This window comes from Triturus cristatus, chromosome 6, assembly GCF_964204655.1.
Source record: "Triturus cristatus chromosome 6, aTriCri1.1, whole genome shotgun sequence".
Lineage (NCBI taxonomy): Eukaryota > Metazoa > Chordata > Amphibia > Caudata > Salamandridae > Triturus > Triturus cristatus.
Genome location: NC_140589.1, coordinates 761,463,341 through 761,487,874, shown reverse-complemented (window position 1 = coordinate 761,487,874; position 24,534 = coordinate 761,463,341). Strand labels below are relative to the sequence as shown.

At 49.5% G+C, this 24,534-nt stretch overlaps 1 protein-coding gene across 1 annotated transcript in view; it reads right to left on the bottom strand.

Moving 5' to 3' along the window:
- Positions 1–24,534, bottom strand: part of CEP85L (centrosomal protein 85L) — a 464,377-nt gene that overhangs the window by 99,077 nt on the left and 340,766 nt on the right. Inside the window, exon 5 of the mRNA XM_085611285.1 lies at positions 2,355–2,472. Coding sequence (XP_085467411.1) covers positions 2,355–2,472 — 118 coding nt within the window. The remainder of the gene's footprint in view (positions 1–2,354; positions 2,473–24,534) is intronic.

Below are 24,534 nucleotides of genomic sequence, written 5' to 3'. Positions count from 1 at the left end.
TAGCGACTCAAGAAGGAAACCAATATACAAATGCTACAATAAATACATCAACGCAAATCTAGTCAACAAACTAGATCACGTGTTCAACTAAGCAATCACTCATCTGCACCTAAACTCTACTCCTGAATTCAAGAGGTAGCTTTGAACTACCCTTTTACATCAAACATCACAGAACCTCTCACATAGGAAACCCCAAACCTCTAAGTGTCTCCTCCAGATTTTTCAAAATCTTCCGTTCTGAAGCCCTACTACATGGTATTATCTTACTTCCTTTCAACAAATCAGATAAACGCAATTCTAGACAAACTGAGGAGCACCACTTTCAAATCCTTCACAGACACATGGGTACTTCTCTGCTCCAAAGAAGGTGAAACTGAAACTCAAGCCCCTATAGTAATCCCAAAACCATGACTTGTTCAAGCAAGCATCCTGAAAGTGCCAGGAGACTTGGTGAACCTCTAGGTCCCATGAGGCTGTAGAACATTCAAAGCTGCAGCACTGCCCTCAAACGTGCCACCTGTAAAGCCAAATCAAATAATTCTACCAACATCATCTCTGAAGCCAATAAACGCAAATCACAATTTAAAACAGTCAGACATGGCATAAATCTACTTCCGCTGCCAAACATTCCAAATTAAATCAGTAAGTTGGTAAAGGGCAACCCTTATAACACTGCTCGCATTCCTCCATTAACCAACTGTTTGGGCACTCCTTCCAACACCTTGCTACCAGTGATCTCATCACAGTCAGCCAGTACTTCCAAGTTACAACTAAATACAACATCCTCCACTCTGCCCTCTTCAAGTTCTCCTCTCGTTCTGTCACTCCCTACATTGACATCACCACCGCCTTACATAACACACACTTTCCCATACTCCCTAAAAAACGAAATACCTTGTATTGCTGAAGAAAGCTAATCTAGATGAAAGTGACTTCGACATTTACTGCCAGATCATTCACCTACCTTTTCTATGCATTTAAAGACTGATACAGCTTCAACTTCAGTATCAAATAAACCATCTCAAATGCCAGAGGAATACCAATATGGCTTACGACCTCAGTTTAACAGAGAAATCATGACACTCGACACCATTGAAAGGCACCTGGCAGGTCACACAATGGTGCCTGCTAGACCTCTCAGAGGCTGTCAATATGGTCAACCAAAAGGTGCTACTCACCAACCTCTCTACATGCTCAGACATATCCTGCAATGTCCTTAAATGGTTCATCTCTTTCTTGGTGGGAAGACAAGAAAATGTTTCAATGAACTCATCCAAACTGTGCCCCAATCAACTACGAATCCCCAAAGGTGATATCTGTGCACTACTGATTTTCGACCTTGTCCATGGAGCTACTAGATGTCCTCCTGGAAATGCCGACCATCACCCTACACCAAGACAGCAATTATAATTAAATGATCATTATATTATAATAGACATTTAGGGTCTAAGACACTGCCTTGATATCATCCAATCTCTGATTACCGCACTCTATCTCAAATTTAACAGTACTGAACTTGTTTTAATCAATGATTTGTCTGTATCTATATGATTTCTTTACACTCCCTTGCTAATCCTGCAAGGTTTTTCAGCAACATGTATCATTATCACACTTCAAGAAAAACATGAAAAAAAGATATAGACATCTTGTTATCCGGTTAGCCTACTATGCAAGATAAAAGTCTCTTTTTCTGGTTTAGTCTTTCGGGCCTTCCAATGCAGTAGACTATACCTGGTCATCTCACAGTTTTCCCACTAAATGTTGCCTTCTTTGTAGCCATGTGCCTGATTGCTTGTCAATGTAAGGCCAACCACATCATCCCCATGCACATGAACTCCCAATGAATTTCCCTTTCAGCATGCATTAAATACAAGTGCCCCGGCGTCATCTATTAGGCTTTTCACACTGAATAAACAAAGTACTTCATCTCTAGCTGTACTGGGGCACTTTGCTGCATCAGCCAGAAGATCAATAGAATCCACTGGACATGAAAAGTGAAGACAAAAATTCAGATCTTCTCATCCTTTGTCCCCACCATATAGAACAAGCTCCGTGACTCTGGATTGATGGGGGTTGGGAGATCTGGAGTTCACTATCTATAGTTTATGTATGAAACGTTCCTTGTTAGAGGGACCAACAACCTCAACCAAGAAACAACAAGTATGTGGGCTCAGCATAAGTAGGGCACACTAATGAGATTGTCACTGGCGTCTCCAGACAGAGTGCCCAAAAACAGACCAGTTATCGAGTCTCTATACTCAAGCGGCTTTGATTAAGACATAATATTTTTTTCATTTTCAACTACAAACAAATATCTTCACATACCTACACTACAACATAATTTAAATGCATACCTTCAAATGCATCATGTACTGTTCTTCACAATTTGAGAAATGGCCCAGCATGGCTTGCTGGGCCCTCATTTCATTTTCACGGATCTTCTGATGCAGCATAGAAATTTGCTGCTTCTGTCTGCAAGAAGAAAAGGCAACAGTAAAATATTAAAAAGTTATCTTCTCTCAAAAACAATAGAGCATATGCAAACTGTAGTAAAACAGGGTGATTTTATTCCACATGATCCCCCGTATTACAACACTGTTGGATACCCAAAGGGATGCAGACTTTTTACAAAATGTTAATAGCAAGAGAGAACTTATACATAGTCTTTCTCATTCCAGTGATCCTCCCAATATCTGATCCTATGGTTCAGGTGGAGTAAAAGAGTTGGAAATCTGAATGATCGATGTACTATGAGAACCTAGTTTTCTTCAGTGAGAAGGTTACTCTTTCAAGTTTATTCTAGACCCGTCAGATTACCAATTTTCTGGTCACAGTGTAACAAGCAGAACTACATTTGGTGGGAAGCAATAATATAAGAACAAGTAAGGATCCAAGCAAACGTGATTAAGAAACTGATCTTGCCAAATTGCCATTGGCAGTCTCTGGAACCTGAAAAGCAATGTGAAGCAAGGCCGAATCCCAACTGAATTTTCAGGATAACAAAATTGTTGCAAAAATCTCGACAAAAAAGTGAGCCCATTTTCGTTCTTCTCCACCTCATGTATCAAACACTGTGCTTCCATGTCAACCATGGACCTTCCTGGCTGCACCACTGCACCACCAACGAAGGCCCTAAAACTAGAGCACTTAAAGACCCTAAACACGGGCAACTTCTGCAAAGTTAGCCCCCGTTGATGACTGAAAAGTCACGTGTCAGGGATGAGTCAGATCATTTTCCCAGTATCCCTGGGCCCAGCACCTAAGCCAAAAAAATGTGGTGGAAAACCTAGGAGTCCTCATTGATGAGTCTTTATCCATGCAGGAGCAAGTCATTGCCACCTGTGATATATGCTTTTGCTTGCTCAAACTCTTCAGGAAACTTCGTCATTGAATTCCAGTCAATTGGACCAGAATCATAGTCCAAGCCCTAGTAGACTGGACTATGGAAATGCCCTATATGTGGGCATGGCCGACTATCTTTTTACGAGCTTGCAGATGATACAAAACGCGGCCGTGAAATTCATCTGCAACAAGACAGATACAGCTCTGGCTCTGCTTGCCTAAAAACCCTCAACTGCCCCCCCCCCCCCCCGCCCCCCCAAGCAAAATTCAAGCTGCTCTGTAACACACAGAAGGCTATCCATGAGATCCTGGGCCTGAAATCCTTCAACCAAAGGTGGACTTTTACAAACCTCCAAGGAAACCCAAGTTCATTCAATCTAGCCTAAGCCAAAACCAAACGTGTAAAAAAAAAAAAAGAAAAAAAGAAACAGAGTCGGAGGCGTTTTTTTTATCAATCTTGTAGCAGTCCAGTAGAATCTATTACCACTGGACCTCTGCCTCACCAGCGACTATGTCAGGTTCAGAAAAAACTTATAACATGGTGCTTCCCAGAGTAACTGACCCGATTGAATGAAATGCCCCTTCCCCCAGCACCAGAGTTGATAGACTACGTGGCAGTTTTTAGGGCTGTGATATCCCTCTAGGGATGAGTGTTCGCGATCTATAAATACTGCAAATAAATAAATACATTTTTTTTTCTACGCCCACTGAGACTGAGACTCGCAGTCAGCCATCGATCAGACCCAATTTGGCTCCTTTCATCCTTACCACTGCTCATCTCCACAAACTAGCTCCTGTGACCCCTCAACATTAGAGGGTGTCATCCTCAATTACATACTAGGTACCACACACCACTGAACAATATTATCATTGATATCCACACACAGTTTCTACTCACTTTTGAAGCAATATTGTTCATTGACAGTGGCTCCAATACTTTCCACAATTCTTTTGTCCTGCTATAAAAACTTGTCAATTGTTAATTAGGTAATGGCAAAACGATAGCTGGAAATCCACACTGGCATCCAGGAGAAGGCCCTGAAGTGGATCATCTCATTCCTCGCAGGAAGAACCCAAAGAGTCCGCCTCCCCCGTTCCAGTCAGCGGCCACCGAAGTCATCTGTGGCGTTCCACAGGGATCATCGCTCAGCCCCACCCTCTTCAACGTTTACATGCGCCCCCTCGCATCCATCGCACGCCAACACAACCTCAAGATCATCACCTACGCCGACGACACCCAGCTGATCCTCTCCCTCACCAACGACCCGAACACCGCCAGAGCCAGCCTACACGAAGGGATGAAGGACGTCGCCGAATGGATGAAGAACAGCCGCCTGAAACTGAACTCTGAGAAAACGGAGGTCCTCATCCTGGGATCATCACCCTCCGCCTGGGACGACTCCTGGTGGCCCCCTGCCCTGGGCACCACCCCCAAGCCAACGGACCACGCACACAACCTGGGCTTCATCCTGGACTCCTCCCTGTCGATGACCAGACAAGTCAACGCCGTCTCATCTTCATGCTTCAACACCCTGCACATGCTCCGAAAGATCTTCCGATGGATCCCCACCGAGACCAGGAAGACGGTCACCCACGCACTCATCACCAGCCGGCTGGACTACGGTAACGACCTCTACGCCGGCACCACCGCCAAACTCCAGAGGAAACTCCAACGAATCCAGAACGCCTCAGCACGACTTGTCCTGGACATCCCCCGACACAGCCACATCTCCGGACACCTGAGAGACCTGCACTGGCTCCCTGTCAGCAAGAGGATCACTTCAGACTCCTCACCCACGCACACAAGGCCCTAAACGACCTGGGCCCGAGCTCCTCAACAGCCGCCTGACCTTCCACACGCCCACCTTCCAGCTCCGTTCCGCCAGCCTCGCTCTCGCCGACGTCCCACGTATCCGCAGAGCCACCACCGGAGGAAGATCCTTCTCCTACCTGGCAGCCAAGACATGGAACTCCCTCCCCATCCACCTCCGGACTACCCAGGACCACCTCGCCTTCAGGAAGCAACTCAAGACATGGCTGTTCGGGCAGTAACGCTCCCCCCCCGCCCCAGCGCCTTGAGACCCGACGGGTGAGTAGTGCGCTATACAAATGCCTATGATTGATTGATTGATAGTTGGGAAAAATTCCATCATCTACAAAAGCAAGGCCTCACTATGTGTCCTTCTACTTCTAAAATATGTTTCCGAGCAAACTTTCTCATTCACTTGCACAAATGTTTAACACAGAAGATTAAACAAAAAATCTCAGGGTCATTACTGACAAACATCTTGCACCACACAAAAGACTTATCGCAGGATTTGGTGTCCGCCTCAAAAAATGAATTCTTATCAGATGACCTCAATATTTAGGCAAGCAAATTGAGAAATACGTATGCATAAGGAGCGCTTGACAATTTGGACAAAATCAATTTAATCAACTGATTCAGAAATCCTCACAGGGAGCAGATCACAGACACCAAACCTTATCCTTTTTAGGTCTCGCATGGCGTTGCAGGGCAGAGCCCAGCTCCGCCTCCATGAGAGATTTTGTAAGAGAGGACTTTCAGAAGCGGGCTTTAAGCCCCGCCCCTTATTTCCATTGACTGGCGTCACCGTTTATGCTAAACGGTGGCCTGCCATTGGAAATGAGGGTTTTCTGGAGACGCCCTTTCGCCTCCGAGCCGACTCGGTGGCCAGCTTTGAGTCTGTCGCAAAGCACTTTCTTATCTTTATGGGGCCATGTGTTTCTAATTTGAAACACATGGCCCCATAAAGACAAGCAGCGCGGTCCTCTTTCACTTTCGGGACCGCGCTTGTTTTTTTACCCCTTCCTCACAGACGGGTGTCAGACTGTGCAGAGAAATGTGAGCACCGGTCAGGGCTGGGGGCCGGCACCCTCCTATCCGCAGACAGATGGAGAGTTGGTTTTGCCTTGTTTAGTAGTGAAATTGGAGTGTGTACGTGCCTGTAGGCTTTACCCTGCCAAGCTAATGACAGGTTGGAAACGTGTGGCTGCTCGGAGGTCTGCAGTGCGTGCAGTTTGCGCCGGGTTAAGGACGTTTCCACGAGGCCCTGCATGGATTCGGTGCTCTGCCACTTGTTTCCAGGAGTGTGAACCCAGGTGAATCCGAATGGAGAAGCATAGGGAGGCAATTACTTGCTTATATGGCTCAGATCTCTTTCTTACGGCTATCAAATTCTGCAGAGGGGGGACGCAGCCAGAAAAAGATGTCCGCCCAGGGTCACGGCAGGCTGTCCAAGGACAGTGCTGCTGGGACTGCTTTCTCCGGAATTCCCAGGCTACTCTAAAGTGCTTTAAACAGCACGACCCCTCGAGCTAGTGCGACCCAATGACCCCATCCAGCCTGGTGTCATTGTTCGTGGAAACGGGGTATTTTGCATAACCCTCCAGGGCCGGGGGGACACTAGGGGCGTTGTTAGTGGGGGGAAGAGCACTTACCGTAGGTTTCTACTTAGTTCAGAGTACTAACGGCTTTTTCGCATTGCACACCAGCGGCGCTAAAAACACATCAGTACCCCTTCGATTTCCGGTATGGCCCCACTGCCCAGCGGCTCCTGTGGAGAAAACAGACACTTGGGACCTCTACTGTGAGCTCCTTAACAGATGAGCCTGGCACTGCATACGCAAATGTCACTGAATGATCCATGTTCTGATCAATGATTAATAGAAGCCAGTTATCTACTTGCCAAGGCTGAGTCGGAGTTTCTAACCAGTTACCTCCATCTCTCCAATTAAGGGTTTAGTCTGCTGAGCTACCTTATTTTCTCGCTATTTTTTAAAAAGACAACCGTTGCTAATTGAAATGACTACCGCATTGCTTGGGAGTGTAGCTGTTGGCATTGATTCTGCTTCGGGTAGGGGACTTTATTTGCGGTTAAAAGCTAACAAACCACACACGGAGGCGTCCGACATAGTTGTCCCATAAAGTGTATATGAAGATATCAGACCCTCATGACTATACATCGCTGCGTAATTGGTGTGTGACCATAAACTCCTACGCAGCTCTCGGCGGGGCGGTCACCCAGGCAGAATCCGACCTCACTTCTTTATACAGGGGACAGACTGCACCTCATGCAGTTTCCAGAGTATGCACCCGGTCACGGTGGTCGGCAGAGGCTCTTCGTTTCAGCTGGCCCAACCCAAGTGCCATGAGCCTGATGAGGCGCTTGCTAACTAGTTTAAGCTATTGGCATTGTAAATGACAATGCCTTTTATTTCTGTTTTATAAACTAAAACAAAAATAAAAGGCTTTGTTATTTGCAATGTCAATAGCTCAAACTCGCGTAAATGTGAGACCTATAGCATTGCAAATGCTTGTTGACTATGTATCTCAGTCAACATGAGACCCTTTGCTCAATTATTTCTCCACAACCAATGGCTTAACTCAAGCAATATCACAAATGTTATAAACCACAGAACTTCATGTCACAAATCTCAACGAAACCAGGACCTTCCAGAAATCCTGGTGTCAAATACATGTAGCCATTATAACCACCACCATGTGATGCCACCTCAGTAAACGCAATCCAAATCTGGAAAACCTCAGAAGAACTCCACCTCACGAAACAGAGGCTGGCCTCTGGAAAGGTACTGGTGTTTAAGGGGGGAGTTATGCCTGTCTGCCCAGTGCCACAATCAGTCTCTAGGATACAAAAACTCTGCCTTTCGAACAATAAATGCCTACTTCCAGACCCACATTTTGGAAAGTTATTACAAATAAAATAACTCTTCCAATTTTAATAGAAGGTATCTGTATTGTCCCAAGAATCAAAGAAAGCAACAGTCTGCCATCAACTATGCAATGATGTGGTAGTCTTCTGGGAACAAAATTGAGTGTTTCTGGTATACACTATCAATAGCGACCAATCTAATTACTACACTCAAAGAGCCACCCAACACATCTGTCATCTTTCTGTGGGTTTATAACACCTTTCTGACCTCAGGGCAGATCCAACAAGGATAATAAAAATGCCATAACTCCACTTATAAAGTAACTCAAAGCTAACACAGAACCACTGTCTAGCTTCTGCTTTCCCATGCCTGTTAAAGACTAAAAAAAAAGAGTAGGTTGTTAACAGCTCTCTGAACACAACAACATTCCCATTGATTTAGAAACAAAGATCCCCCCCCTGGACAAGTGATTAACACCACAACAACAAACATCAGGGAACAACTCTGGTCTCCAAACATTAAGAGCTGGACTGACCTCTGATACCATAAATCAGTCTACATCATCTGACATGTGGTCTAAAACACACTGCACAATTAGCAGTCAAGTTGACAGGTATGGTGATGGCAAAGACATGTATAACAACACTGGAGGATCAAAGGTGGGACAACCTATGTCAGACTGTGACACTCACCAATCCACTCAAAGAAATGTAACTGGCCCAGCCTCGCAAGGCAAAAAATGAAGATCCAGTGGCAATGATCCCAATGCACGCCTGACTGACTGTCCACTCTCAACTTAAATATGAATACTTTGCATCACCTTCACCTCGGCCATGTCCTTCTGCAACTACCATTGCAATGCTACACTTCCTCCCAAGGGTTTTCTCCAGCAATGGTTACTGAAGCCTTCCAGAGGAAACACTTTGAAGAGGCCGTAAGTTGACCTGCATTATTCTGGGCCTAAATCGGATGGACAACATGAAACCATTGTTGAACTGGCTTCACGAGAAAAAGGTAAAAGTCAAAACCCTGCATGGGCATGCCCTTATTAGGCATAATCTTTGCTTGTATACTTCCTGACAGACAGCTGTGATAAGCCTACTAACTGTGACTCACTCTATCCAGCAAGAGAGAAAAGGTTTGATAAGAGATACCTGCATTCCTAAATCAAAACCCTTCCGAATTTACTACTTTGTCCATTCAACCAGGGAATGGAAGGACTCCGAAACGAAGCCTAACAATTTGGACCTGGGATTTCAACTGTGTCCTTGATGGTAAGATGGACAGAGTGCAGCCTAAACATGGGACTAAGCCAGGCATGACAGCAGCTCTGACTGAAGCTATGGCTAATAGCAAGTACCTGACATCCAGAGAGTATTCTTTGCTACTCGCCCACCCACGGCACATATGGCCGAATAGGCTGTATCCTAGCTGCTGGGCTAGACCTGCATAGACATGCATAGAACAGGGTCGATTAAATATCTGGGTCTATTTCTCACGGACCATGACCCGCTGCTAGTGCTTGGACAGTGGGGACTGGACCTATGCAGACTTTGTCACTACCATCAGACATTTTGACAGATGATGTGTGTTTGACAGGCCTCTCTGAGGCAATTGACAGCTACATTATGTACAATTGGGGCACAACAGACACAAGGGCAAATGAGTGGAAGGCTTTGAAAGCTGCAATAAGAGGGCTATGCCTGAGCCAGGTCTTTGGTGTAAAGAAGCAACTCCAGCAGGATCTCGCACATTGGGAGGGAAGACTAGCAGAGGCACATCAAGGGGAGGGGACCTCTCAGTACGCTTGCTGGGAGTTCTTGGACTTACGGCGTCGCGTTGGAGACACATATTGGATAAATACACCGTTAAAACTTATCGCCGGGGGCTGCATGGGGGGTACAAACCTAGCTGCCTGCTAGCTTGGATATTGCGGAGGGAGGTGGAGACTCCGCGGGTGTACTGCCTGGAACGTCCAGACAGTATGGCTGCAATCACACAAAGGGCCATAAATGAAGCCTTCACTGACCACTTGCAGGGGGTGTATGAGGAGGTACTTGTTGGTGAGCAACATAGCATCTGGAGATAAGTGATGAGTGTGGGGTTCCCTAGGGTTCCAGAGGCCTTCAATGAGGGACTGGAGGTTGCTCTTACCCTAGAGGAAATTAGAGATGCCCTGTGTTTGATGCCCAAGAGTAAAACACTGGGGGAGGGGGTACTTACCGGTAGAATTTTATCAAGCCTTTCTGCCTCAGCTTAAAGAAAAGTTTCTGGAAGTGTAGACTGTGGCGTGACGGGTGGGCTCTCCTCTGCTGACCATAGGAGAGGGCATAATCTGTATGGTTCTCAAGCCAAACGGAGAGGCGGTGAACCCGGACTATTATAGACCTTTAACTGCTATCAATACGGGCACTAACGTCCTCAGTAAGGTGGTGACTAATAGACTGCTATTGTGATAGGACAGTTGGTGCATGTGTGGGTTAATTCTGGGCTGAAGTGCTGCCATGAACTTGAGGAGACTCACTCATGTATTGCACTCAGTGCTGGACAGAGATAACAAGCACCGGCTGGTCTCAATAGACACCCTGGTCTGGGCTTCTATGACGTAAGTTCTCTAGCAGATGGGATTTGGTCAAAACTTCTGTGGTTGAGTGCAATTGCTCTACACAGAACCCATGGTGCATGTGCGGACAGGTAGAATATTGTCAGGACCCTGGGCTATGGGACAAGGCAAGGATGCCCATTGTCCCCGCTCCTGTTTGCCCTAGCACTGGAGCCATTAGCACTCCAAATCAGGAGGGATTTGCACGACTGGGGATTACAGTTGGAGAGAAGACATTTGGTGTCCCTGTACGCCGATTATGCTCTCTTCTATCTGAGGAAGCCCTGAACCTCGCTGACTTATCTAATACACCTGCTGGCAGAGTTTGAGGAGATATCGGGGTTTTGAGTCAATTGACACAAGAGCCTTCTTTTTCCCTTTGGGGGTTCGGCTGGGCTGCAGAGAGACTACCCGAATTGGGACAATGGTGGGAAACTGATACCTTCCAATATCTGAGATTTAAGATTGCCCTTACAGCTGACCGTCAATATGCCTATAGCCTAGAGGGGCTGCGTGAATCGTGAGCTTCTGAGGCACACTACCACTGTCAACTATGGGATGGGTGGCGTTAGCCAAGATGGTGCTGCTGCTATGCCGTCAATACCATCTTCAAAATGCTCGTTGCCCACGTTTTTAAGCAGCCAAACAGTATTTTGCTATCACTAGTCTGGGCTGGTCGGCGCCCTAGGGTTGGGCTGGAGACCCTTCAAAGTGATCAGGACCGAGGAAGCCTGGGGTACCGAACCTTGAATGGTATTAATACACGGACCACATTCAAGATGCCACTAAGTGGCTAGAGAATGAATATAACTGGGAAAAGCAATTACTGAGGGGCTTGTGTAATCATCAGTGCTATTGATGAGAGGGGGTGGCCTAGGGTCTTCAGTGCCTTACACTGTTAGACAGACCACCCAAATGTGAGTGCGGATTGTTGAGGGTTGTCCGGTGTCCGCCATTTGCTAGGGACTTAATTATCTGGGATTTGCAGCCTTCTCGTCGCATTCACATTGATATGCCGTCTGCTGGATGAAGCAAAAGGGAATGTCACTTGCTTGGTGATTCATACCAAGGGACATAATTAGCACCTTTCAGGTGCAGCAGGATACATTTGGAATGGGCCCTGGGCAGCTCCTCTAGTATACTAAACTCGCTGGAACAGCGAAGGAGACAGATTTTCCCAGTGCCCCTCCCACAACACATTTACTGGAAAGCATTCTACAGATTGGTGAGGGATGTCAACTGATAACGCTGACTTATAGGGCACTGAAATCTGACTGTCCTAAAGTGGACTATGGTGCCAGAATGTTGACCTGCAAGCCACAATGACACGGAATGGGCAAGGACGTGCGAGCTGGTGCAGAAAGTTACCAGAAATGCCTGGTTTAAGCAGATACATTTTAATTTTCTCCACCATATGTCCTTGACCCCGAGTGTACTAGTCAAAATGTATCCTACTAAGTCTCCATACTGCCCCCTATGTGAGGTGGAAAGGGCGACCAGCCTCCATATGGCTTGGTCCTGTCCGAACTTCTTGGAATATTGGCATAAAGTGGGGGAGGTGGTGCAGTAGACTGTGAGGATTCTGCTGCCATTACAGCCTTGCCAACTGTTACTGGGTCTTGTGAAACGGCTGAAGGAAGAGAAAATTAAATATAAATCTCTGTAGCTGCCCCTGCTCTTAGCAAAATGGGAGTATTGACATAGGATGGTAGGGAACACAACGTTCCAGTGAGGAGTTGTGGGTGCGAGATACACTGGAGTGGTCTAAAGCAGCGGAAATACATATTAAAATGACTAGATCAGATGAAAAAGTACAGGATGACCCAATAGCTTGGGGAGTAATTATGGAAGATTTTGATGAGAGAGAAGATACTGAGGGACATGGGGACATTCAAAATATGCATTGAATGCGCAGACTGGGTGGGGAACCTGGGATGTGTGTATATATAACCTGTGTGTGGCATTGGATAATTTGATTGTCATATGTGCACCACATATGGCTGATGTCTACTAATAATTGAGGCTATTTATACGTAGTAAATGAAGGATAGAGGTGGGAGGGGAGGTCGGAGGCAGTGAGGAGGAATGGAATCCTGTGCTATACTGTATTACTTACATGTGAAATGAGAGAACAACACTGCAAAATGTGTGCAACAGGCTTGTTGTTGGTTGGATTGGAGAAATTGGGAGAAATTGACAATGACCTCTGGCAACAGATGATGGATCCGGCAAAAATTTGGTAAGATCATCTTTACGGCCATCGGCCTTACGATAGTATATCAGCCCTTTCAGGGATGTCCCACTCGAGGTAGAGTGGGACCAGCTACCAAGAGTCAGTGAGGGATGCTTGGGGCGTTCTGGGACTTCAATAAAGGACTGTGCACGAGGGAGTATTTCAAATTCAGACACAAATGCCACAAATGCGCGGCGAGGCATGCTCTTGTACAGTATTACAGGGCAGGTGGGAGTGGACAGGGTCAACAAGAAGGGCAGTGGAATTCCCATCAGGGCAATACACAAGGGGGATTCAGAGGTAGTAGGTGCTCCCAAGAGAAAGGGTTCATACGCCAATTGATTTAAGTCCTCTAGACTTTTGACTGACCCAATACCCTGTTAAAGATGATGCTAAGTTGTTAGGTGATGGGTATCATTAAGGGTCAAATAGGGCTATGAAGGCACGAGAATGCGAATGTGGGTAGAGAGTCTGAATTCGGCTAAGTCGGATAAACAGGTGGTGGCCCTCAAACCTCACAAAGAAATTCAGTAAAGGCGGTCCTTTCGACGACTGGCCCATGAAGGACCTGACTGTGTCACCAAATGGGGTGGTACCCAAAAAGGGAGAGGGTCAGTTTAGACTTATGCAACACCTGTCTTGGCCATAGGGGCATTCAGTTAATGATTTCATTGCAGAGGACGTGGCGTCAGTGTCATATTCCTCAGTGGATGTGGACATGCAAATGGTTGAATAAGTAGGACAGGGGCACACATGGCAAAGTGCGACATAGTCTGCATTTAGGCTATTGCAAGTATACCCAAAGGATTTCGAACTGCTGGGTATTCAGTTTGGGGGACAGTGGTACGTGGACAAGGCGCTGCCCATGAGGTGTTCCATTTAATGTACCCTGTCTGAATGCTTCAGCTCGTTACTACAATGGGTTTTGACACGCTACACAGGCCAGATTTCCCTGACCCACTACCTCAGTGATTTCTTTTTTCGTAGGTCAACCCAGTTTGACGGACTGCCAACAACAGTTGGTACAGTTCCAGGAGCTCATGGGTGACCTGGGAGTGCCACATAAACTGGAAAAGACAGTTGGGCCCAGCACGGCCCTATAATTCCAGGCATTGAATCAGATTCAGAGTCTATGGAAGCACGTTTACCAGTGGATAAAAAGGTAAATATGCCCATTTTGCTGAATACTATGTTGGCTAGAGTAAGATGGTGAGAGAAGTACAAGTCTTGCATGGACACCTGAACTTTTCTTGCAGAGTAGTCAGGTTGGGCAGGACTTTTTGTAGATGGCTCAGCTTGTCTCTGGTGGGTTTGTCTCAACCCCATCACCATGTGTGACTATCGACAGGTGCGAAGGAGGATTTGCGCATGTGGCACAAGTTCCTGGAGGACTTCAATGGTATTCCCCTGGAGGTCCCAAAAGACTGGAAATGGGACGTTCAGATTTAATCTGACGTGGAAGGAGGATTTGCCTGGATGAAACTAGGTACTGAAAGTCACGCAGTAGGAATGTAGATAGATCTTAATAGATATAGGTTAAGATGTAGGAGGATTAAAAGTTTAAATACAAATAGAGTAAGTCTTCGGAAGTTGTAAGTAAATATGGAAAGGGGGCGGGTACTTTAGGGGTGGGGGATTAGTGACTGTAGGAGGTTTTGTGTATAGTGAGGTATACTTTTGTAAAGACAAAGGCCTAAGGTTAATTTTGTGATGCGCACCTGTTTTCAATATAAGCGGCCTTTTTTCATACCTAAATACGAGTTTGTAGTCTGTGCTGCCCCTTTCACCCAATGGGTTTTGGGGGGACAGCCGGAGGAAGGTCTGAACCCCTCCCCCCCAGGGCATCATTATGAGCCACCAAAATAAGGCAAAAGTGAGGTTATACCACAGTTAGAGCAAAGCAAAAAAATGCCAGGAGTATGCTTGTAGACAACAGTCATGATTGAGCTGATAAAGCAAGGTTTCCTTTACTGTCCATCAAAAAGACAAGTAATAGGGCGCTCGAAAAACCTCCTTGCCATTGTACAATAAGACGCTAAGATGTTTATATGCTGCCAAAGATCAACCAAGAAACCGCTTCAAGCAGATGAAGTAAAAAGACAAAGATGAGCAGCACAAGGAGCAAGCGCATGCAAAAACTGAGACTGACTTTGAGATGCGTGAAGGAGCATGACTGGCATGAGTCTTCAGTGCCTTACTGAAATGCAGATGTTATTCACTGTCCCCGAGTGATAGTATCCATCATTTCAAGAGTAAGTCTCTCAGCTGCGGTGTACGCCCCCCAATTACTGTTTCCAGGAGCGGGTACCGTCGGGGCCCTTTAGTTGCCCTGCCCTGAAGTGCTGACGAGTGGTTATTGAAGTGCTTGTCCCTAATGTATAGAGGAATAAAAATCCATAGGGATGTGTCCACCATAAGGACTTAACTTCAACAGTACTGGCAGACCGTGCGAGTTAAGAAGAACTGGTTTCCTACTATTACTGGGATGAAGCGTCACTATGAGGCAAGGATTGTTTTGAATGGGTTCTGCATTTCCATCAGTGTTCAAATAGTCCAGCCTGAAAATAATATTGGCCCAGTTTATTGTGCGATGGTGGCAGAAAATAATTCGATTTTATCGCTATGTGTCAGTGGTTGCTAGTTGACTTGATGATCCAAGTGTATCGGACCACAGAGGACATTGTACGACTTTGGCTAATTAGCAGGTTGCATACGTTTAAAACAGAAAAAAATGAGTGAAGGACCCAAATTCGATGGCCCTCGAAAGAGAACCGTGTGGAAGGATCCTAACCCCGACTTCTTCTAAGTTTTAACGCCAGTAACACATAAGGAGACCAACCATGGACTCATATGAGCTGTCATCGTTGATTAGGAGAAACAGCTGTGCGCCCACGGCATAATTTCATACACCATGTGTACAGCCAGATAACCTCATCTACTGGATTACACATGGAGGGGTTGAAAACCAAACCATTTAAGAGTCTGAAAGCGTTTCAAAGTGTGCCAACAGAGCTTATGGAACATGAAGAGTTTGCACTGCCGGATCACCCTCGTCTGCCAACTATGTCCCTCATTATTCGCACGTAAAGGGGAGTCTTAAGGCAAGCGGTACCGGATCATCTTTGAACTGAACACAACTGTCAACATGTTTTCAGAGTATATAGATCATACAAGTACACGCCGTGAGCCAATGACAAAGCAGGGTGCCTTTAGAACAACAAACATGGCGGCGGCTGCATGCTCCACAGGCAGGAAGGGGAATGTGACGCATCCGATGCGCAGAGCGCGCGCAGCATCTCCCCGCCTTTGGCTTCAGTGTTAATGCAGTATTTTAAATGATTCATTCATTTCTTCATCAAATTATTCCCCATAGCAGATCCCTTCTTATACTCTACTGAAACCTAATTATTTTCCCAACTAAACTGTCTAGTTAAAAAAACTAATCTTGAGGTCCCAGAAAATCACAACTGTGAGAGGTGACAATTATTCAGCAGCCAGGAATGACGGACAGGAACACCGCGTTCCGACATATTCGCTTCTTTTATTCTGTAATCCCGTAAGCCTGGAATTCTCAACAGAGGAATACCTCATAACATTTGTGTTTCGATGCTGAGGTTATCATGCCCCGATATAGTCCAAATCCTCTGCCGCCCCTCACACCTGTTCCAATCCCTTAATCCAGTATCTCACCGAGGCCGCCAGGGCTTTGTTTTGGAAAAATGAGGGGAAAAAACTCCCCTCACGTACGAGACGAGGCCGGGGTGTCCTTTTAATCCATTTTAGAACGTTGCAAGGTGATTTGTCCACAAAGGAGCGATCGCCAGCGGCTGGCAGCGAAGCCAGGGTTGGGGGACTACGACATGGGGTGTCCCCGTCGCGGCTACAATGGCCTGTTTATCACCGCAGTGACGTGATGCAACGCACTTGCACTCGAAACGTTGCCTCGCGCTTCCGTTGCCAAACTGGAAAGCTTATTTGCATTGGTGGTGAATATTAATGTCCTATAAACAGATGGATCTGCACAGGAGGTGTTGCGTGTGGGATAATTGCGGGTGGTCTGTAGAAAAGCTGGTTGCGGCAGGGGCGGAGTTAGAGCCCGGGCCGGGTAGGCGAAGCCGGACCCGATAGGGGCCCGGGCAAAACGCCGTCCGGGGGCGGCGCCCCTCCCCCGGCCAACCCCCACAGGAATGTAAATTAAGGGCTAGGCCGACGGGTGCCAGGATTGGCCCCGAAGGCGGGAGCGAGCCCCCCCCCAATCAGGGGTCGCGCTCGTGGGCCAGGGGGGGGAATAAAAGGGGGGTCACCAGGGCAGGTCTCCACAATTCCCCCCCCGGGCTAAGGGCGAGCAAGGAAGAAATCGGCGCGGGATCACCGGAGGAACCGGCGGCGGCAGCGGTGACCGGATTTTGGCGCCGAAAAAATTCCGAGGACGCAGACGGCGGAGTACCCAGCGGAGGAGCAGCCACGCTTCAGCAGAGGTCACGAGCCTTGCTGAGTCTCCGACCAGGTATCCTCGGCGGCGGGAAGGCGGAGGGGAGGCAGGCAGCGGGAAAGGCAGCCAGCACTAAAGGACCCCCGGGGACGGCGAATATCAGGGCAAACACCTACCTCGCAGCAACTCTCGCCAGCGCGCCTCTCCCCGGGACACCAACAGCGAGCTGCCCGGCTTCACCGCAACGCGGGCAGCCTCTCTCCAGCACGCCTCGCTCCAGCACGCTTCCGCCTTAGTCAATTTCACCGGCGGAGGGGAGGGAGTTGGAGAGGGGCGCGCCCCCTTAAAGGGACAGTACACGTCCTTGGAGCAAGTTGCAGCGGCGATAAAGGAGAAACCGGGAAAGAGGATGGCAAGCAGGAAAGGGGCGACAGGAAGGAAGAGGCAGCCCCCAGCCCGCTTCAGGGAACCACAGGAGCAGCCAGCCATGAGGACAGCAGACACAAGGAAACGCAAGGAGGACGACATGGACGAGGATTTGTTGGACATGCTGGAACAGGCAAGGGCACTGGTGGCACTGAAGGGCAGGAGCTGGATGGAGCAGCAGATCAAAGAAGCCCCCTCTGGGAAAGGGAGGCGACGGAGCCAGGTGCCCTCGCCGCCACCAAAGAGAGCAAAGACAGGGGGGGCTGTAGCCAACACGGCGCCCCCCCACAAAAACAAAACACGGGCAAACAAAGAGGGAACCTCGTCGCAAGCATCCAGGAGGAAGACCCAACCACCAGCGGTGCAGGTGGACAGCTCGGACTCGGACGAGAGCAGCGAGGGCGAGGGGTTTGTGGCCAACACGGCGGCCCCGCCAGAAGGACCCACGCAGAGCACCCTGGGTAAGCATGGACTACCACGCAGCGCTCGGGTGCAGCCGGGGGGGCTAGGGCCACAAAACAGAAAGGGGCCACAAGTGGAGGCAGGTAACACGCACAGCGCGACGGGAGGGGGGCCATGGCAGACACCATCGCCCTGGCAAGCAGGCGCAGGCCTGGAGGCCTGGCCGGGGGGAGCAATGCAACCTCCACCCTGGGTACCCTGGTGGCAATGGCCAGGAAGTGGGGTGCCATTCCCAGGGAATACACCTTGGAACGCAGGGGGGCCAGCAAGGAGCCTGGCGGCGGACAAAGCGGCCAAGCAAGGGCCACAAGCAGCCGGGGGGGCGGATGAGGAGCCCACAGGGGGTAGCCAGGGAGAGGGGGCGGAGGCAGTGCAAGCACGACAGGAGCACGCTGAGGCCAGGTCAGGGGAGGGCGCAGCCACAGCCGGGGTCGGCGAGGGCAAGCCGGCAAGCGAGTATATACGCCCATCCCCAAGCGACCCTCCCACGACAACAAGGTTGCTGGGTCTGGCAAACCTCATCCCACTCACGGTGAAGGAGAGAATCTGGAGGAAGGAATTTATAGACATATTTTCCCTGCTAGAGGTAAGGCAGGCGGGCCTGGATCTAACCACACAGGACAGGAAAGATGAGGACAGGAGGGGCCCCAGGAAACCCAGGGTGGAAAGAAGCATAGAGAACTGGTTGAAAGCCTTTAGGACATTAGCGTGCGTATTTATTGAGAAATTTCCAGAGTGCGCAGCTGCACCGATCCTATACGAACAGAAGGTGCACGAGGCGCAGCAGCAGTTCCAGGGGAATGCATGGCTACAATATGACGAGGGCTTCAGGGAAAAAATGCAGGTATGGCCAACGATAGGCTGGGACTGCCAGGACATGGAGGGCTATTCCAAACACATGGTGGCGGCCAGAGAAGGAGTGGGGGTGAAGGAGGCTAATTTTCGTCCCTACGGGAGTAAGGGCAAATTTGAAGGGTATGGGAAGGACCACAAGGGAAGGGGACAAACAGCCACGAAATCCAACAAAACATGCTGGAAGTTTGACAAGGACGAGTGCAAGTGGGGGGCCGCATGCAAATTCAAGCATGAGTGCGGGTCTTGCGGGGGGAACCACCCTGCAGTACGATGCCGGCGTCACGCAGGGCAGGCAGCAGAAAAAACAAAAGCTGACCCAAAGAAATAGAAGTGAGGCGCAGGCCCCAACGGGGACGGCCGGGGGGGAAGGGGGCGGGGGACAGGCGCTCCCCACACCCATAAGAGCAGGTAGGCTATTGCAACTACTAAACAGGTACCACAAACACTCAGACAGGAAACTATTGGCGGAAGGGTTTACACAAGGTTTCCCCATCCCATATTGCGGCCCGAAGGGGGCGCGGGAGAGCACTAATTTGAAATCGGTCAAAGACGCCCCTGAGGTAGCAAAACAGAAGGTGGAAAAGGAGGTGGGGCTGGGCCGGGTGGCAGGCCCTTTCCCCACTCCGCCACTGGAGGACATGATAATATCCCCGCTGGGTATAGTCCCCAAGAAGGAGCCAGGCAAATTCCGCTTGATTCACCATCTATCATACCCAGAGGGGGAGTCGGTCAATGACTGGTTGGATCAGGGAGCATGCTCGGTGGCCTATGCCTCGGTCGACGATGCTGTGGACCTGGTTAGACAGGAAGGGGCGGGGGCCCTCATGGCCAAGTCTGATATAGAGTCTGCGTTTAGGCTACTACCGGTGCACCCAGACAGCTATCACTTGTTGGGCTTTAGACTGGATGGGGGTTACTACTACGATAAGTGCCTCCCCATGGGCTGCGCAATCTCATGTTCACATTTTGAGGCTTTTAGCAGTTTCTTAGAGTGGGAACTGGGGCAGCGGACACCAAGTGGAGGGCGGGTCCACTACCTGGACGATTTTCTGTTCGTGGGTAGGGCAGGCACAGAGGATTGCACCAACCTCCTCGCTAGTTTCAGGGCACTGACGCAGGAGCTCGGGATCCCGCTAGCCCACGAGAAAACCGAGGGCCCCACAACAAAACTGACATTCCTGGGGATAGAGCTAGACTCAGTGGCAGGGACATGCAAGCTGCCACCTGACAAGATAGCGGACATGCTCAACGATATACGTAGGTTGAGGCAGCAGAAGAAGGCGACCCTGGGAGAGCTACAGCAGCTACTGGGGAAACTGAACTTTGCCACAAGAGTAATCCCCGCAGGACGCGCCTTTGCCCGGCGGATAGCGTGGCTCACGAGGGGTCTGGCACAAAAACACCACAGGGTTCGCATTACGCAGGGAGTAAGGGACGACTTGGTCCAATGGGAGAGTTTTCTAACAGAGTTCGATGGCACCCTGATCTGGCGGGCCCCCTGGGCTCTGGCCTGTGAAGTGGAACTCTACACTGACGCAGCAGGGGGTTACGGCTTCGGGGCCCTGCTGGGGACGGCGTGGTCGGCAGGGGCTTGGCCGGAGGCATGGCGCACAGCAGGGTTAACCTCAAACATATCTCTACTAGAACTGTTTCCAATCGTAGTAGCCTTCCACATCTGGGCCCCCCAACTAGCGAATAGACAGATCACTTTGTGGTCAGACAACCACGCAGTGGTGCAGGCGATCAATACAGGAACAGCGCGTTGCCCAGCAGTGGCGGCCTTGCTGAGAAAGTTAGTGGGCTGCCAGTTGAGAGGGAACATTGCAGTAAGGGCCAGGCACATTCCGGGCGTGGAAAACTTAGTGGCGGATGCTATTTCTCGTTTCCAGTGGGACAGATTCAGGAAGCTAGCTCCGGGCGCAGACATGCAGATGACCCCGATGCCGGAGGAAGCGTGGGCATGGGTGGAAGCGGTTTGAGATGGCTGCTGGAGAATGCACTGGCCCCAAAGACCAACAGCCGGTACCGGAAATGCTGGGAAACGTTCAGGGCTAAAGCTGGCCTGCGGAAGGGGCAATTGGCCGCAAAAAGGGACATCCTGGAGTTCATCGAGTGGGCTTTCCAGGAAGGGAAATCAAAATCTTGGGCACAAGCACATTTAAGTGCAGTAGCTTACTACACGAAATTGGCAGGGCAGGCCGATCAAACAGGGGGATTTGAATGCCGCATGGCCATGAAAGGGTGGGGTAGGTTGCAGCAGGCACCGGAGGATGCAAGGCGCCCCATCCATTTCAGATTACTGCAGGCAATGCTGGGGGCCCTGGACGGGATATGCTCCTCGAGGTGTGAAGTTAAGCTGTTCCGGGCGGCATTTGCAGTAGCTTTCTTCGGGGCATATAGGGTCAGCGAGGTGGTAGCCCCCTCAGTGGTAGAGGCTGGAGCAGCATGCATACAGAGAGAAGGGGTGGTCATGCAGGAGGAGCACATGGACATACTGCTAAGGAGGTCCAAGACGGACCAGACAGGCAAGGGAGCATGGACCAGACTGCGCTGCACGGACAATGAAGACCATTGCCCGGTATGTTTGCTAAAGAGGCACCTAGAGAGCGTGCAGGGGAGGACGGGGCCGCTATTTCAGCACAGAGATGGATCTTTCCTCAGCCGCTTTCAGTTTATAGCGGTAATGAGGAAGGCATTGGAAGCGTTGGGCCTCCCCGCTCGGGAATATGGGTCACACTCCTTCAGGATCGGGGCGGCAACGACGGCGGCAGGGCTGGGCATGGGGGGGGCGCTATTAAGGGGATAGGGCGGTGGGCATCCGGCGCGTACAAGCGGTACATTCGCCCAGCAGCATTCTAAGCCCCCCCCTCCCCCCCCCCCCCCCCACCTTTCCCCTCTCTCCTAGGCGCGGATGCTGCACGCAAGAAGGTGTGGATCGTGGGGCACTCGTACGTTACGCGGGCACAGCGGTGGGCAGCGGCTAGACGGGACTTTGGCGGTATCTGGCTGCGGGACACCGACATAGAATGGTGGGGGCGCCCCGGGATGAGATGGGGAGAGCTGTTGTCCATTGCGCAGGAGGCGCAACGGCGGGGCAGCAAGCCAGACGCAGTGGTGGTCCACTTGGGCGGGAATGACTTGGCAACAATGGGGCGAAAGGCACTCCTGGAAGACATGCGGAAGGGCCTCACAGCATTAGCAAGAATGACACGCCCCGCGGACATAATTTTTTCAGAAATCATCGTGCGGAGCACCTGGCGGGGGGCGATTGACCTGGGGGCCGTGGAAAAGTCTAGGAAAAAACTTAATATCACCATGGCAAAAGTATGTAAGGCAAATGGTTGGGGCTTCGTGCGGCATGGGTTCATAAACTTAAGATCCCCGGGGTATCACAGCGGAGACGGAGTTCACCTCACGGGAGTGGGTATGGATATGTTCCTGCTGAACATCGTGGGGGTTCTGGAACAGAGGGGTTTCCTATGACAGTCGGGGGTAGGAGTCGGCGAGGGGGGAGCTCCCTCTGATCGAAAAACCATAGGGAGCGTGGCGGAGCTAGGCAGACTAAGTTAACAAAAGAAAGGGGAGAACCCAGTAGAAGATAGATGAGAGGCTCTCGCAATGCCTTGGGGATGCCGCACGGCAGGGGCACTGAGGGAGCCAAAAGGGCGGCACGCCGCCAACAAGGATTAGAGACAATACTCTCCCCATGACCCTTGGGATGCCTCACGGCAGGGGCTCAGAGGGAGACAAAAAACAAAGGACCCAGTCACAAGAAGTTAAAGTAGATACACAAGAAAGGCCCTTGGGATGCCAGCCGGCAGGGGCCTCGGGGAGAAGGGAGGGCCCCTGTAAGGTCACAGGGCGAGCGGGACGGCACTTGCGGCCCGGACAGGTCCAAACGGAGACCCGCCCAATCGGTAGCAAGCTGAAGCCTAAACCCGGAAGCAGAAAGGGTTCCCTCCCCTCCCAGTTGATTGATAGAGCTGGGGCAAGATTAACCATGCATTATGTACATGACCATGAACAATGCATTACGATTGTATAAAGTTTTTGTGATATGAATAAACTGCGACCTTTTCAGGCACCCAACAGAAGTTGTCAGTGGTGATTTGAGGTAGCAGAGCATAACAGGTTGGAAGAGGGGGGGAAGCAGGGAGGGGAGATCCGACCCCTGGATGGGGTTAACATCAGGAGCAGTGCACCGGGTACCGGAGCCCCAAGGAACAATTTAAACCCTGACAATTGCTGTATTTTACTACTCAATCAACAGACAAAATGTCAATGTTCTTTGCCTGCACCAGGGCACGTTGCACCCTTGCTACCCTACTGCTTGTATGACCCAGAGCACCAGATTCCTGCTCCAAGAAGCCAGCTTTAAGCAAATGTTAAGGCATCCTCAGAAACCGATTGGAGATTGGGCATTGAGCTATCACACTTAGCCTAGAAGCCTTCTGAGTACAGATTCAAAGGGGAGGTTGCAAATTAGTAGGAACAAAAGATGGGCAGGAGGATATACACAGCATCACATATGGTTGGGGGTTTATGTGTAGAGCATACTTGGCTTTCTGGCGAGAAGACCTAATTTACAGATGACGTGGCTCTCCGAGACTTTCTATTGTCTACTGGCAGCCAATTTTCACAAACAGAAAATCTTTTTGTTAGGCAGTTGTTTGGTCTTCCCCGCAGTACCTCACTTACTCCACTACGCGTAGACCTGGGTGTTAGGCCATTGTGGATGAAGCAGCTCTGAGACCCCTTTTATTCTGGAGGCGCCTGTGGGTTACTCCAGAATTGCTTGAGTATAGGAAAGAACTCAGAGAGGTGCTAAATCTACCAGGGGCACGGAGGCACGGAGATTACCATGGTTTACTTATGTCAGGAATACCCTTACACTAATGGGTCTGGGTAATCTTTGGGATAATCCTGAAATGCAATGCCCTACAGTCTCAAGGGGAGAGCTAAAGGGTCGATATTGGGAGACTAAACTGTCCCAGCTCCAGTGGGACCACTCGATGGGGAAACTTACTGCGGCGTTTATGGAAATCAAAGACCAGTACACATTAGAGCTGGCACTTAATGATATCAAGCCGGCTGCCGCAAGAAAGCTCTATTTACAGTTCAGGCACGGGGTACTGCCATTGCGTGCCTTTACGAATAAATGGACGGGCCAACAAACATTGGGTTGCCCGGCATGGAACTGTGCAGAAGAATATGAAAGCCATGTGTTCTTTGTATGTACTGGCTACAAAAAAGCAAGAGAATGATGGCTGGTTCAGATATGTAGAAATCTAGGAACCAGGCAATGCTCAGAGGCCTTTAGGCTACTGAAATATGACGCCAGCCTCCCTATAGCTTATTCGGTGGCTGGCTTTTTATTTTCCATGTGGTGCACTCGACGAGCTTTTTTAAAAATGCCCCCCAAAGATTGTGATTAATTCAGTGCATATATTGTCACGTTTTTTAACTGATTACATTTTAGATGGATTTTAT